This window comes from Nerophis ophidion, linkage group LG06 (assembly GCF_033978795.1).
Source record: "Nerophis ophidion isolate RoL-2023_Sa linkage group LG06, RoL_Noph_v1.0, whole genome shotgun sequence".
In the NCBI taxonomy this organism is placed as follows: Eukaryota; Metazoa; Chordata; class Actinopteri; order Syngnathiformes; family Syngnathidae; genus Nerophis; species Nerophis ophidion.
Window position 1 is genome coordinate 2,553,473 of NC_084616.1, and position 12,913 is coordinate 2,566,385.

Consider the following 12,913-nt stretch of genomic DNA (forward strand, 5'->3'; position numbering starts at 1 on the left):
ACTTTTTTTTTTTTTTTTTTTTAGCATTAAACACTTTCAGAACAGACAGCTTCCTGTTAGTGTACTCACAATTTCACCCTGATTGTGGCTACTACCAGTAAGAGCTTTCCCAGTGTCGAGATATTTTAATGCTGCCAAACTTTGTAAGTGTTCCTTTTAAAAATGAAATGCAATCACCAGTCAGTTTTCCCTGCTGGAGGAAGACTTACCCTCCGCTAACCTCTCTTTCCAGCTCTGGGAAGCGTGTGTAAAGAACTCATTGTTGAGGGCTGAACTACTCAGTCTGGCCATTCCATCTGTTCCAATCTTCATAAAAAGCAGACAAAAAAAAAGTACAAATATTAGCAAAAGTTTTAACAAATACGAATAATGTTGCATAATTACAAATTAATGTGTTCGATTGTAGGACTGCAACGATTCATTAATTAGAAAAAAAGATTTAATATGTACTTTGCTGCTTCTATGATTTGTTAAAGACAAAAGTACTGCATCCCAGAGGAAACCTTTTATTTAGTTCTTTGAAAAGTATTCCATTTAGAGTACACATTTGTATCTGGTTTAAGAAAAAAGAAAAACATTATTCAATTTAGAATTTGCAAAGAGTAAGATGCAGTGTCATTTCAAACTACTAGTTTTTGATCAAATAAAATAAAATCTATTTTAAAATGATCTCACTAGGTTCTTTAAAAGTAAACAAAACATTTTTTTTTTGTGAAAAAAAAAATAAAGATTGTATTTTTAGGCCATGTCGCCAAGGTCGAGTTTGTTGTGTAGCACTTTGTATTAATTCAAATGACGAATATATAAATACAGTCTATTATTACTACTCAGTTCACCTACTCAGTGGCCTAGTGGTTAGAGTGTCCGCTCTGAGATGGGTAGGTTCTGAGTTCAACGCCGGCTGAGTCATACCAAAGACTATAAAAATGGGACCCATTACCTCCCTGCTTGGCACTCAGCATCAAGGGTTGGAATTGGGGGTTAAATCACCAAAAATGATTCCCGGGCGCGGCACCGCTGCTGCCCACTGCTCCCCTCACCTCCCAGGGGGTGATCAAGGGTGATGGGTCAAATGCAGAAAATTTCGCCACACCTAGTGTGTGTGTGTGACAATCATTGGTACTTTAACTTTTAACTTTAGCAGTCCTTGAACGCCTCTGTGGTTTATTTATTCTGATGATTATTAGAAGGATCACAGCTTGTACAGGTGCTGTTCATATTATTAGAATATCATGAAAAAGTTGATTTATTTCAGTAATTATATTCAGAACGTGAAACTTACATATTATATCAATTCATTACACACATAGTGATATATTTGAAATGTTTATTTCTTTAAATTTTGATGATTAGTACTGACAATTACTGAAAATCCCAAATTCAGTATCTCAGAAAATTACAATATTAGTTACGACTAGTACCAAAAAAATAATTTTTAGAAATGTGGGCCAACTGAAAAGTATGAACATGGAAAGTTTCAGCATGTGCGTCAATCAATACTTAGTTGCAGCTCCTTTTGCCTGAATTGCTGCAGCAATACATGGAGTCCAGCAGTCTGTTGCACCCTCAGGTGTTATGAGAGCCCAGCTTGCTTTAATAGTGGTCTTCAGCTCTTCAGCATTGTTGGCTCTGGCATCTGGCATCTTCTGCTTCAAAATACCCAAATAGGTTTTCTATGGGGTTAAGGTCAGGTGAGTTTGCAGGCCAATCAAGAACAGGGATACCATGGTCCTTAAAGCAGGTACTGGTAGATTTGGCACTGTGTGCAGGTGCCAAGTCATGTTGGAAAATGAAATCTTCACCTCCATAAAATTGGTCGGCGGCAGGCAGCATAAAGTGTTGTAAAACTTCCTGGTAGACTGCTGCATTGACCCTAGACCTCAGGAAACACAGTGGACCAACACCAGCAGATGACATGGCACCCCAGACCATTACCCATTGTGGAAATTTGACACTGGACTTCAGGCAACATGGATTCTGTGCCTCTCCTGTCTTCCTCCAGACTCTGGGACCTTGATTTCCAAAGGAGATACAAAATTTACTTTCATCTGAAAACATAACTTTGGACCACTCAGCAGCAGTCCAGTCCTTTTTGTCTTGAGCCCAGGCGAGACGCTTTTGACGTTGTCTCTTATTCAAGAGTGGCTTTACACAAGGAATGTGACAGCTGAAGCCCATATCTTGCATACGTCGGTGCGTGGTGGTTCTTGAAGCACTGACTCCAGCTGCAGTCCACTCTTTGTGGATCTCCCCCACATTTTTGAATCGGTTTTGTTTGACAATCTTCTCCAGGGCGTGGTTATCCCTCTTGCTTGTACACTTTTTTCTACCACATCTTTGTCTTCCCTTGGCCTCTCTATTAATGTGCTTGGACACAGAGCTCTGGGAACATCCAACCTCTTTGGCAATGACCTTTTGTGTCTAGCCCTCCTTTAAAGTATCAATGATCATCTTTTGGACTGTTGTGAAGTCAGCAGTCTTCCCCATGATTGTGTGTCATACGGAATCAAAACGAGAGACCATTTAAAGGCTTTTCCAGGTGTTTTGAGTTAGTTAGCTAATTAGAGTATGGCACCAGGTGTCTTCAATATCTGACCTTTTCACCTTATTCTAATTTTCTGAGATGTTGAACTTAGGGTTTTCATTGGTTGTCAGCTATAATCATCTCCTTTTTGGCAAAAAACACTTGAAATGTGTGAGTCTGTTTGGAATGAATGTATACATTCTACAAGTTTGACTTTCTAAATGGAATTAATGAAATAAATCAACTTTTTCATGATATTCTAATAATATGACCAGCACCTGTAGGTTCAATGTGCACAATGAAATATCTTAGATGCTCTGACAGCTATGTTTAGATTGGGATATGTCGTTTAACGGGGGAAAAAACGTTAACGTCTCTCATTTTCACGTTAGCATTTGAGCTAAAGCCAGTCAGTCTGAGTTTATCAAAGATTATCAATCACAGTTTTTCCATAATTTTCATTAAAAACAATGTCTGGTTCTCTACAGTGGTTATCATTATCGTTTATCATTACATCCCTATCAAGTATTTTCCCTAAAAGAAAAAAAAATCAAGTCGGCGCTTCAATTATTTTGTTACGCCCCTCGGGAGAAAATATTTTGCGCTCCCAATACACTTAATTGTAACTATAAATATAAATTGGATATAGAATTGTTATAAGTACACCTCTGCATAACATTAAAGGAAACACTTCAGACTGCCACCATAGCCACAGAGTATCCAAGCGCAACATACGCTAATCATAATGTAAATTGGACAAAAAAAGCATAGTTCCCCAAAGTCACACATGGCCCCAAGGGGGGGTTGCGCCACTATTTAGGAGAGCCTTAGCCAATCAAGTGTTTTCATTGGTTATTAGGTTGCAGCCCTACTTGATTGCATGGGGTCTTGGTAAAGAGGAGTAAGTTACCTGGCGGTCCACCTCTGGCAGAAGCTGTAAGAGCTGCTGCTGGGACTGTGCTGGGAAGGCCGAGAATGTTCTCACGTTAATGAGAGCCCTGATGTTGGTGTTCACAAGAATGGAACCTGGTGTTTCAAAGTCCACGTCCACCCCGCCACGATTCCTCTTCATCGGTCCTAAAAAGTCCAAACCACACCTAGTCACTTTTAAAAGGGGAACTGTACTTTTTTATTTTTGCCCATTGTTCCCAATCTTAATGAAAGACATGACGATAGATTTATTTTTTATAATGCATTCTAAATAAATACATGCGATCAAAAGTCCGCATTGAATGTGAGCTGCTCTATTCTGCTCATAAAGCCTTTACAAAAAAAACCAAAAACACTATTAAAGTTTTATATACATGATGCAAGTATATATGTAATGTAGTAGTCCATCCATCCATCCATTTTCTACCGCTTATTCCCTTTTGGGGTAATGTAGGAGTATTAACATATTGATCGTTTTGGATAGATAGTATTTTATTGATTCCTTCAGGAAAATTTTAATTCCAACAGCAGTGTACAGAATAGAAATCAAATTTAAAAATAAAAAAACAATGAGAATAAAAATATAACAGTAAAATAAGACTATAAGATGAGAAAACTAGGCAGTAGTGACCATGTTATGAAAAAGTATTGCATTGTTATTGTTTTGCATCCCCTGTCATCCTAGTACCCCCACTCCCCCCACCCCAGAGAGGAGTTGTACAGTCTAATGATGTGTTGGACAAAGGAGTTTTTGAGTCTATTAGCCCTGCACTTGGGATGAAGCAGTCTGGCACTGAACAGAATCCTCTGGCTATTCAGAGGGTGACTGCCATCATCCAGGATGCTCACTAGTTTTTCCACAGTCCACTTTTATTCCCATCGTAGAACTGGCCCGCCTGATCAGTTTCTCCAGTCTGCAGCTGGCCTTCTTAGATTTAAGCATACGCAGGACATTCATTTCCAAAACGCATCACCACTTTTGCTTTTTTTCCCCAATTCCATCACTGCAGACTTCATGAGAGCCGACATACATTAAAAACATCACTTACTGCACAAGGTCAGCAGTCATTAGGATGGAGACTGCTAGGATGTTCCTTTATTCCCATTTAGATGAAGAAGGACTCAATCCTTGCAAAGTTAAGAAGAAAGGGGCGTGGAACAAAGCATATTTTCGGGTCATTCTCACCATTACAGTGTCTATATTGGCTGTCAAACTGTGCCAACTTGTTGTTGCTTCTACTATCCAGATGAGAGGCATGATTTATTCATAGGAAACGAGGACGCAGCTTATCAATCAATCATGTTAACATTTGCACACAAGCTCCTGATCACTGTGCCACTGTAAATAATTTGTCTGTGAGCGCTTCTCATAACAATATCACTAATATTTGCTTAATATTCAGGTCACAATGTGTGAATGCAGTATTGTTGGCGTTTTCTGGATGTTTTTATTGCGTTTTATGGGCGGAATAAAAGGACTTCCCATTGGCTCCGCTGTAAGACAACTTATATTTACAAGTTAGAATGCATTAAAAAAAAATAAACATCCGTTGTCACGTCTTTCATAATGACTGCGAACGATAGGCACACACAAAAAAAAGTGCAGTTCCCCTTTAAATGAGCTCTCACACAATGTAAAATTCACACAAATGGAAACTGTTATTGCAATTATCAAAATGTTGTTGGGGTGCAAGCCACTGATCTAGCAACAGAACAACATTTTGATCATTTCAAGTATTGCTGTTCCAAAGACGTACCTGAAGGTACATGCTCTCCGTTTACTTTAAGAGGAGTGAGGACGACGCGTGGCATCATGACCGCTTTCTTACGCTGCCTCCCGGACTGTGGTAGCAAACAGACACGGGACACTTCTTCATGTTGACACACGACACACACACTTTCTTCAACTACAGTTCCAAGTACACACATGTGCTACTAATGACCATTTCAACTTCTCTTTGGCTATTTTAGACTTTTAGTCACACCCACCATAGTCAGGGCAGTCCGTCTTTGTCTTTGAAGATGGTACTGACCTGTCTTGAGCGGCTCAGTCTGGTCTGGGTGTGCTGTACATGTTGGACCTGTTGAGCGTCGGTGCGTCCCTGCAATCCCGCTGCCCTGCTGAGTCGGGTCTGAGGTTGGCTGGTGGAAGACTGCAACTCTGTGGAGTCGGAAACACTGGATAAAGTTTCAGCTGCCAAGGCTGTGGGCCAGGAAAAGACAGATTTATGTTCTCACAATTAGGGTTGCAAAATACCGGGAATATTCAAAGTTGGAAACTTTCCATGGGATTTAACAGGAATGTATGGGAATTAACGGGAATAGAAATTTAACACAACATGCTGAATCTTGCAGCATGATTATTAGCTAAAACAAGCTGATTTCATGCAAATTCAGTAAAATTTCAACCCTGCCCTTTGCATTCCTCCAGCACAAGCACTGATAATTGGCAGCATGCTACACACTACAGCAGGGCTATTGAGGCCACACTAGTATTTCAGCCCAAGGACTTCATCCAGTCAGGTAAGTGTTGATATTACTGGGGTAAATATATTTGATCTATGGTATATAAGTGTAAGAGGTGTAATTGCTTGTTACTGTATGACTGTAGAATACACCAACAGACTTCCACCCGAGCTAGCTCGCTAGCTATTTCTGTACTTGTTAAATGATTTTGGGGCCAATACTTCTAGCTAGCTAGGTTTATGTACCACCACAGTCTCATAATGAACCCAAAATATTTCTCCATTAGCCGTGATGCTCATTTTCTCTATGTTAAATCCCATTCATTTATGCCAACAACGTTAGCGATCCAAATTGACCTTTTTTGTGATGTGTGAAGTTCAACTAGCAAATACTAAATCAAAAGGTGTAGTTTCCTCTGCCTTTTGTTGTCATACAAGAATGTAGGTTATAGTTTGATTTAGCACGCTGATTGACTGTTCATTTATTCATCTAGCCCAGGTGTGCCCGCACTTTCTGCAGGCAAGCTATTTTTCAATTGACCGAGTCGAAGGAATCTACCTCATTCATATATATAATTTATATTTAATCATTTATGAAAGAGACGTTTTTGTTAACACGTTAAAGGTGTTTAATGATAACACAAGCATGTTTAACACATATAGATTTCTTTTGTTTCATGAAGACAAGAATACAAGTTGGTGTATTACCTGATTCTGATGACTTGCATTGTTTGGAATCAGACAGTAGTGCCGATAACGTCCACATTTTCGAATGGAGGAGAAAAATGTCCTCTGTGTCCAATACCACATGTAAGTGGTTAGATTTTGGAGTCTTATTTGTCCAGCTTCCATACTCTTTTTTTATACATTTTGCAAAAAATACATTCATGGCCAACTCCGTAGCTTGCTAACTTGTGCACGCTAGCTTTCTGAGACTCTTATTGTGTTAGCGCAGGCAGGATGAAGCAGGGCTTTTATTGTTAAGACAGCAACTGTGCAGTCTGTCTTTAGAGTTTTGACAGCAGTTACGGCACGAGAGTGTTGAAATAGAAGTTTTTCTCGCCCTCCTCTCGGTCATGTTTTCTTAACAATGATCTGACAACAGCCAGCGTCATCTCAGAAGCCGTGCCGTTAATGTCAATCAAGTGAAGAAAGTGACGTCGTAGAAAAGATTAATGATCAAATTTTTAGGTTTATTTTTTTAATGCTTGGTTTGCGATCGACTGACACACCCTCCACGATCGACGTTATGGGCATCCCTGATCTAGCCTATTTCTATTCATTTGTCCATCAGTCAAACATTTTTAAAGACTACTCCAATTGTTTAGCTGACTATATCTGTGTGTGGCATTGCATTAGTCTTTTACAAGCTCCTCATCTTATTTCAACAGAATAAAATGGACGGTGTGCAACTTTGAATAAAATGGTCAAAATTTCCTAAATTCCCGTGGTAAGTTTACGGAATGTTTCCGGAAATTTACCGGAAGGTCTTTCCACCCCTTTGCAACCCTAGTCACAATCCAATGAAAGCAGACGCACGCATAGCTGTGAAAGATACGACAGGCTCACTCAACAACAGACCCAGGCCAGCAGCACTGTGTGGTGTTACCAAAATTGGAGCCGCTGGCAGGGTTCTCAGTCACGTTGCAGATCTCCTGCTCGGTCGCTTCTGTGGCGCCAGCCTCTGTGAGAGCGGAGCTGCTGGAGGTCGGGTTAGCGGCGCTGCTCGCCAGCTCAGTGGCCGTTTCGGCCTCTGAAGTCTTGGTCCACTGCAGGGCATTCTTCTACAGATCAGACAGGAAAGGGTGAAGGTGAAGTCAATCACCTTGTTCTTCAGAGCTAATTAAGCCACTTAATGCATCACTGGCAGACACCCAAGTACAGGTACTAGTAACTAGGGGTGTCCCGATCAGATATATCAACCTGATATCAGCCAAAAAACATGTAAGGGATTTTATGGGCTTTCATCAAAAAGCTCTGATGTAAGCGCTCTGTTACAAAGAGTTCAGCAGCCTTTTTACTGATAAATGTCCTCCAGTAAGTACACAAGGCTGGTCTTGTCTTCTATTTTGCTCATTCACAAAAAGTAATCATGCTAACCTATAGGCTACTGGGCGGTAGCAGCTACACAACAGCTAAGCACACAAGCTAGACCTACGTGTAATAAATGTCCATTATTGAATATTTTAGTCTGAAACAGTGTCTGTGTTCATTGTTTCTCAGACGCGTTTTCCACCACTTGTTGCAATAATGAAAATCTCAAGTAATAAGCTAAAGTCATGAAGACGATTCTTAAGCGCATTATTTATGACTAAAGTAGTGAAGCTAATATTGACTGTTTTCGCACTACATGTCAATTTATTTTTGGTCAGTCATTTAAGCCTCCCTTCTTACGCAGTATATTGGGTTAGTCTATATTTTTCTAATCAGCCTGACTTAAGCCTACGGTTTATCCATCCATTTTCTACCGCTTATTCCCTTTCGGGGTCGCGGGGGGCGCTGGCGCCTATCTCAGCTACAATCGGGCGGAAGGCGGGGTACACCCTGGACAAGTCGCCACCTCATCGCAGGGCCAACACAGATAGACAGACAACATTCACACTCACATTCACACACTAGGGCCAATTTAGTGTTGCCAATCAACCTATTCCCAGGTGCATGTCTTTGGAAGTGGGAGGAAGCCCGGAGTACCCGGAGGGAACCCACGCATTCACGGGGAGAACATGCAAACTCCACACAGAAAGATCCCGAGCCTGGATTTGAACCCAGGACTGCAGGACCTTCGTATTGTGAGGCAGACGCACTAACCCCTCTGCCACCGTGAAGCCTACGGTTTATGTGTTAAATAATAACACATGATTTAATATCATTTGGTAAGGTTTTAAACTGTAGATAGTCAGTAATTATTGAACGCGATCGAAATCAAACGTAAGATTACTGATTCAGTGCTAACATTTGAGGTGGCCCAATGATCCTTTGTAGTGGAAAGGTTGGGCTGCGAGGTCAAAAAGGTTAAGAACCTCTGGTCTAAAACACATTTATCAAATAGGCAAAGCATATTTTGAAGTGTCCAGTAACAAACGTGTCAGCAACATTAAACCCATTGCATTATAAGATTAATTTTATGCATTTTTGTTGCCACTCATTCTCGCCAAAAAATAATTAGCACTCCACTTCAACTTAAAAGACAGCATAAGTCCATTCCATATGGTTATTAATAAATAGGTTAGTGTTTTCATACAGACCATTGTTTTTTGTTCGGCTCATATTTTCTGCATTCCACACTACAAAATAAAGTATGTATGATTCATGATGATATCAGATCCATATCAGTATTGTATAGGAAGTTGTATTGGCACACCCATTCTAGTCATTAAACTCATACTATTTATTTCACACCACATGGACACAGACCTTTGTGACACATGACCATTGCGGCTATCGTGTGTACAGCCATTTCAATCAGGGACCAGTTCAACTTCTGGTTAACACAAATGATATCAGCTAATAAAATGGCTTATAGCGTTTAGGGATGCAGACATGATAAGATGAACAAGTTAAAAAGGGTTTTGAGTGACTGAGTGTGGCATGGTTGTTAGTCAACACGGGCTGGTCTGTTGATTTACTGGGATTTTCACGCACAACCATCTGGGCTTTACGAAGAATGGTCCAAAATAGAGAAAATATCCAGTAAACAGCAGTCCTCTAGGTGAAAATGCCTTGTTGGATGGCAGAGGTCAGAGGAGAATGGCCAGACGGGTTCAAATAAAAATCACACACGTTACCACTTGTTACAACCGAGGTAACGCATTACACGTCAGCAGAAGACCACATCGGGTGCCACTCCTGTCAATAAAGAACAGGATATTGAGGCCACAATTTGCATTGGTTGGTCAAAATAGGACAAAGTTAAAAGCTGTTAATGTTCCAGTGAGTCTTTCTGACTCTGCTGCAACACTAACTGTGCAAACAAACTGAACTGATTAGCCATTTAGCACAACACCCAGTCGATTGCAATCAAGGAAAAAAAAAAAAAAAAAGGTTGACCTTGTCTGCTCCCAACGGATTTTGAAACAGTCTGAGCGAGTGGTCTCCAGACGAGATGGGGTGCACATCATTTTTGGGATCTACCTACGAGTCGGACCACAGTCCTGCCTCGTCACTTCTTGCTTCAAATTTTGCGGCTTCATTATCACGTTTTCCCCACATGTTTTTTTTTTTTTTTTACAGCAAACTTTAAAAAGGGGTCCTATTTGGCCAAATCAACTTGGCTGTTGCTACATATTTGTGTATTTGGGTTCCTTGTACAGTAAGTGAAATCAAACCATGGATGAATGGCAAAGATCAGTGTTAAGTCATTTAAAAAAGGAATTTCAGTTACTCATTGCTTTCCCCCAAAATGTTATTACTAAAGTAATTATTCTGTAATAGTTTATTAGTTAAATTATTTGGGAAAGCAATGTATTTGTTTATATCTGGTGTATGAAGTTGAGGGATGTTTCATGAGAGAAGAGTGCGTGGCTGTGTGCCTTAAAGGCGGTTCCTGCAGAAGAGATAAGCGTGACATCAGCCGAGGGCGCGCTCATTGGCTGTTTGAAGCTCAGCATTGGTAGTCTGCGGCCTGAAAAGGAGATTGACGACAGCGCCTGTGGAATGCTTTTAAAGCGGTTGAACATGCGTCAACGGCTATGTCTCTCCTTGTCCACAAATGGTATTGTCGAATTGCTATTCTTTATGATTGTCACTTTATTCTACTGAGGTAGTAGTGTGCACGCGTTGTGTGTGTGTGTATCCTGACTTTTTTTTTTTTTTTTTAAAGCTAATTTTTACTGTTTTATCCAAATTCCGCAATACACCTCAGTCATATAACTTGGTACTTGACACCATAGACATAATATGTAGACGCAGCATTGGCTGCTGTGAAGCAAGAAATTCGGTCGCCATCTTGAAGTGGTGATGAGGAGCTGGCGAGCAGCCTAAACTGACAGTTGACAAGTAGAATACAAAGATGGTGTTCAGCGTTTCCCTGCTCAAATGAGCGGACTGTTGAAAATAGGAATCGGGGGATTACTTTTCACAAGTAAAATTTAACATTAACATACTATTGGTTGTATGTTGTGAAAAGAATATTAGCACAGAGTTGAGAAGAAGCAAAGATCTTCAATAGTACTGAAATCCTAGCCGCTAGCAAACAAGAGTATGACCATAATATCAATCAATCAATCGTTTATTTATATAGCCCTAAATCACGAGTGTCTCAAAGGGCTGTACAAGCCAAAACGACATCCTCAGCAAGGAAAAACTCAAACCAATGGGACAATGAGAAACCTTGGAGGTGACCACAGATGAAATGAACTAAATTTAAAAATGTCATACTTGAATAACAAAGTTGAAATAAATGATGAAGATAGATTGTAAAAGCCAACAGGGGTAAAAGTTAGAACCACAGTCCAGATTGTGTAGGGGGAGGGGGGAATATATGTTAGCTAACGAGACAACCAGATAGACAGTGGTTATACAAGTCTAAATTTAGTCTAGCTTACCAACCCAATTTTTATGTAGGATATACACATGTATGCATGTATGTATATGTATATGTATATATATATATATATATATATATATATATATATATATATATATATATATATATATATATATATATCATATTGTTTCTTCAATTTAAAAAAATAGCTGACTGTTTTTCCCCCTTTCTCTGAGATTTTATTACCAGTTTTGATCTGGGATGTCTGGTCACTTATAGCATATAGGAAGGAATATTCTATTACTGTTAAGCAAACTATGAATAATAAAACATGTGTCTCTTATCATAGCTACACATATGACAAAAAAGCACATGAAAATCAGTGCTATTCAGTGAGGTAAGATGAATGAAATGCGCTGACAGTTCGTTGCTCCTGCCAAATGAATTGCACTGAGTGGAGCGGATCACCACTCCAAGATGGCGGACCCGCATCTCATCAGCGGCAGTAAGGCAGTAGCGCTCCATGCTGCATCTACTTACAGCAGTGGTCCCCAACCACCAGACCGTGGCCAGATTGGTACCGGGCCGCAGAATAATTTTTTATCAAATCAACATAAAAAAAACACATTATACACTTACTATTAGTGAACCAACCACAAAAACATCCCTTTTTCATGACAAAGAAAAAAAAAAAAAAAAAGGACCCCCCCATCCCCCGGGACAAATTATTAAGCGTTGACCGGTCCGCGGATACAAAAACGTTGGGGACCACTGACTTACAAGATGTCTATGCTTGACACATGCAAACAGTTAGCATGCTAACAGTTAGTCAAGTATTATTCTTGGCTAAAACTGCTACCCTGTATCAAGTATCTGTCTGTAGGCTGGATGTGAGACCACTAAACAACAACATCACACTGAGTCAACAAAAATGACATTAACATGAGGCATGGGCGATCATGCAAATTAACACAACCCACCAGAGATACAGTAGACAGAAGTCTTGTGGAAAAACACTCATTCCACACTAGGTGGGCTTCAGCTTCTCTTGCTCGGATAAAAAAAAAGTCAACGTCACCACCTCTTCCTTGCCAGAGAAAGTTAATTGGTTATTGAGTCCTGAACCCGTACGCTTACTGGGACATACCAATTTCCATTGTTTGACCAATTAAACTGTTCCATGTGTATGGCACACACAATCCCTGCTACAAAGCAGGTAGATTTAGGTCACGGAAAGCAATTAGCACATTTTATGACAACACAGCAATAGAAGTCAGTATGTGAGCGTTGTTGATTTCCATCCCTTTATGACCACTGTGGCCTACAATCATAATATCATGTACTCCTCTCAGAAATCTTTGAAAAAAACTCAAAATGGTGTCTTGAACATGACAATGTCTTTGTAAATAGGGCTGGGTGATACAGCTTAATACTTTATCACAAAATAAGTGTTTTATATTGGTCGCAGGGTTTCCCACACATTCATTTATTTGTGGCAGCCCGCCACGA

At 40.0% G+C, this 12,913-nt stretch overlaps 1 protein-coding gene across 1 annotated transcript in view; it reads right to left on the bottom strand.

Annotated features, from left to right (window-relative positions):
• The window catches only part of asxl1 (ASXL transcriptional regulator 1), a 34,010-nt gene that overhangs the window by 6,288 nt on the left and 14,809 nt on the right, over positions 1-12,913 (bottom strand). The window contains exons 5-9 of the mRNA XM_061902452.1: positions 7,529-7,703; positions 5,488-5,615; positions 5,212-5,296; positions 3,435-3,601; positions 210-306 (exon numbers count right to left, since the gene is read on the bottom strand). Coding sequence (XP_061758436.1) covers positions 210-306; positions 3,435-3,601; positions 5,212-5,296; positions 5,488-5,615; positions 7,529-7,703 — 652 coding nt within the window. The remainder of the gene's footprint in view (positions 1-209; positions 307-3,434; positions 3,602-5,211; positions 5,297-5,487; positions 5,616-7,528; positions 7,704-12,913) is intronic.